The 3567-nt window shown below is 39.2% G+C and overlaps 1 protein-coding gene across 1 annotated transcript; it reads right to left on the bottom strand.

The window, feature by feature from the left end:
- Positions 1 to 891: 891 nt before the first annotated feature.
- Positions 892 to 2801, bottom strand: LOC145161549 (pectinesterase 2-like). The gene is made up of 2 exons (XM_079081096.1): positions 1878 to 2801; positions 892 to 1691 (listed from the first exon to the last, which is right to left on the bottom strand). Exons 1-2 carry the CDS (start codon positions 2734 to 2736, stop codon positions 1000 to 1002), a joined length of 1551 nt encoding a protein of 516 aa, XP_078937222.1. The 5' UTR covers positions 2737 to 2801; the 3' UTR covers positions 892 to 999.
- Between the last annotated feature and the right edge of the window lie 766 nt (positions 2802 to 3567).

The raw sequence follows: 3567 nt of genomic DNA, 5'->3' as shown, positions 1-3567 counted from the left end.
AGCTGGGTCTTATTTGTTGTTACTGTGATATGTGTTACTATGTGTGCGGAGACTTCGGTAGTCTCCAGGGTTGCTGTTAACCCACAGGACGTGTTGTTTGTCCACTGAGACTTCGGTATTCTTCAGGGTTGTTGATAACTCACAGGGCGTGTTGTTTGCCCACTGAGACTTCAGGTATTCTCCAGGGTTGCTGATAGCCCATAGTTGTTTATTTGTGATGTGTTGTATGTGATATTTTGGGGAACTCACTAAGCTTTGTGTTTACGGTTTGTAGTTTAAATGTTTCAGGTTTTCTTATATTAAACGAGGGGCACGGCTCGATTGCATCGCATCCATTTGGAGATTTCCGCACATGATGACTTTTGACAATACTCTGATAAATGTTTGAATCAAATAGTGTTATCTAGATCATTGTTGTTGTAAATTGAATAAATACTTTTATTTTTAAATGAAAAATCTTGTTCTGAATTTTGGGCCGTTACAAAATTCAAATTTCGGGGCGTTACAAAATTCAAATTTCAATTTCACCACAATCTCGTTTTGTGACGTGTATTTTTATCGTGTCTTGTCTTCGATTGCCAATCCTATAAAACTATATTATATTTATGACAATCCTATAAAATTATATGAAATTTATGAAATATTTTATTTATTTTGGAACCCAGCACGGGACTTCAACCTCGCAACCATTTTTGTTAGGATGCTGGATACACATTTTCAATATATTTACATTATAGTGCTCGCAACCATTTTTTGTTAGGATGCTGGATACACATTTTCAATATATGTACATTATAGTGCTCGCATGTTACGCCCAATGCCCTTTAACTATGCAATACATTCAAGTTGCTATTCCATCTTTTTATTTTCTTAAACTTTAACACATCTATGTTGTAGTTAATAAACTCTCATTATTTGAAGGGAAGAAATGTAACGAGTAAAATGATGGTAAATCAAAAAATACAAGAATTTGATCAAACATTAAACATCAAGTAGACTTTAAAGGCCAGCATGAAATGGCACACGGGTACCAGGCAACCACGACTGGCCGCCGATGAAATTTGCCACCGTAAACTTAGAAGCCTCGTTGGTGTTAGTGATAACTCGATACCCACGCCACTTCACTCTCCGGCTGGTTGAAGAACCCGGTCCAGTATTCCTATATTCTCCGTAATACAAAGTATTAAGAGCAAAATTCCCATCCCATTCCAACCATCCGGCCGGGTCCACCAAACTCTCCATATAGTTTTTCATAAAAACCGTTCGCGAATACTGCTTCCATGGCCGGCCCAAGAATGTTTTGAACGAGCTCAAGACAGGTTTTAGGTCAGATGCTGCCATGATCCTAGAATTCTGAATCGAGATCCCTGTGTTCTGGTTGTCATCAGTTCGGCCTTGTGCTGTGATGGTGATCTTTTGAGAAGCCATGGGTCTTCTTCCATAGATCATGCAGTTTTGGAAAACCACGGCGGCGTTTCCAAAGATGAAATCAACAGTGCCGTAAATGTAGCAATCTTTGTAGAATTGGCGTTGGGAGTGGACGTAGAGAGTGTCTTGGTATCCTTCAAAGCTGCAGAGGTAGAACACCGATAAATCGGCGCCAGACCTTAACGCTACCGCTTGGTGGTTCTGAGGGCCGGCGGTGTTGCGGAATGTTATTCCACGTGCAATGAATCCGGACCCGGTTACAACTGTAGCAGTACAAGTAAAGAATGAATATATGGTTACAATTGAATGACTTTTCACTTTCTTGATTCGGTATGCAAGAAATCGTCTTTAAAATATAAAGAACTTTTCTATCGTTGTTGACAAGTGGAAACATTTGTAAAAGTCCTTTTTATTGTTTTGAGGAAGAGAAAGGGGGAGATGTGACTTACTAACGGTGCCGGAATTAAAGGTGGTGGACCCTCCGCCAACACTCCGGCTGCCGGTGATGATGGTATTCTTCAGTCCATCACCCACAAGCATAATATTCTTCATCTTGTTCCCAATCTCAATATTCTCTCTATAAACACCCTTCTTTATTGAAATAACAAACCTCCCACTCCCACTTCTCTTTGCAGCCGCATCAATCGCCGCCTTGATTGTCTTATAGTTCCCGGACCCGTCCTGCGCCACCACAAGGTTAGCCTTCGGTGCCGCCGTCTGCAAAAGCTTTCTATCTCCGGGAAAAACCCACGTCGGAAACCCACCTTTATAACTCTCGATTGGCTTCGTCGAACCATTGTTGAGCGCTAAAGTATTGCTAATAAGCTTCGTAACATTATTAGACATGAGTGGCAACATGTAGTCCGAAGCATTAAGCTCCACGAACCCAGCTCGACAAGTCTCGAGGTTGGTCAACGCGGTGCTGAGCCATGTTTGTGTATCGGCATCGGTGCACTTGATGGTTGGGTCGATGGTCTGGTTTAGTTGCAGGATAGTGCTTTCGTAGAGCTTTAGACAGTCAGACCATGCAGCCCTTTCTCGCTCATTTCGACACTTTGGGCCGAGCCATTTGGTGTGACTCTCGGCGTTAAGTGCCCTTTCCATGGCTAATTGCAAAGCCGCTTTGCGAAAATCGGATTTGCCAAAAATGAAACCCAATTTTTGAGTTTTACTGCTCATGAAATGCTTGCATGGCTCTGGGTTCGGCGTTTTATCGCACCACCAGTTCATGTCGTTTGGTAAGGCTGAGGAAAGACATGCAGAAATGGAAATTGCGATGAGTATAAGCAAGGGTAGGTTCATCGCCATGGCTAAACAGTTTGTGTGTTGCTTTGTTTGTGAGATACATCGCTATATATATGTCTATAATGTCAATTTATGAATTGAGAGGAAGTTGACATTTGACAATGTCGCCAATTGCAAATTAGATGTGGATGTTAGAAGGAAGATTCTCTTATAAACAAACTGTTTCAATTCTCAGGGTTGTTTGAATTACATATTTATTATTATTATTTGTATCACCAATAACTAGCTAGGACCCGGTTTTGATATCTGTTTTTAAAAGTCAGTTTTTAATGTTCTTTACTTATTTCTCAAAATTAGATGTTATGACCAGATTAATTACATGAGCAATCATATGTAATATTTTTCATGAATGATTCATAATATATTAAACTTCATCATGAATAAAAGTAATTAAATCTTTATTGGGTTAAATGAAAAGACATCGATCTCAATTGGGAAGAAATTAAAAGGGAAAGCTCATGCCTAAAAAAATCAAAAAGGTTAGGAACGAATTAATGGGTTTACCGAACACAACACACGTATTGCAATTGTATTGTTCCTTTTAAAGTTAACACATTATCACCTATTTATTTCCTGTTCTATTGCTAGCGAGCTTTCGGAGAATCTATAAGCGGTGGAATTTCGATCGATCTTTCTCAATTAATTTCAGACATTCACTCGGTTTTGAATATGGCTTATGCAGTTTATATCACAACTTTCCAAATGTAATGTCTTTGATTCGTACATAACAAAATTTATCCATACACAATAATTTGTGCTTTAAATTGTTATATTGCACAACTCTATTAAACATAAATTGTTAAGTACAGATAAAAACTGTTGTGTACGAATCAC

Source organism: Lactuca virosa, chromosome 2, assembly GCF_052849685.1.
Source record: "Lactuca virosa cultivar CGN04683 chromosome 2, Lactuca_virosa_CGN04683_v6, whole genome shotgun sequence".
NCBI lineage: Eukaryota > Viridiplantae > Streptophyta > Magnoliopsida > Asterales > Asteraceae > Lactuca > Lactuca virosa.
This window is presented reverse-complemented; position numbering and strand designations above follow the sequence as displayed.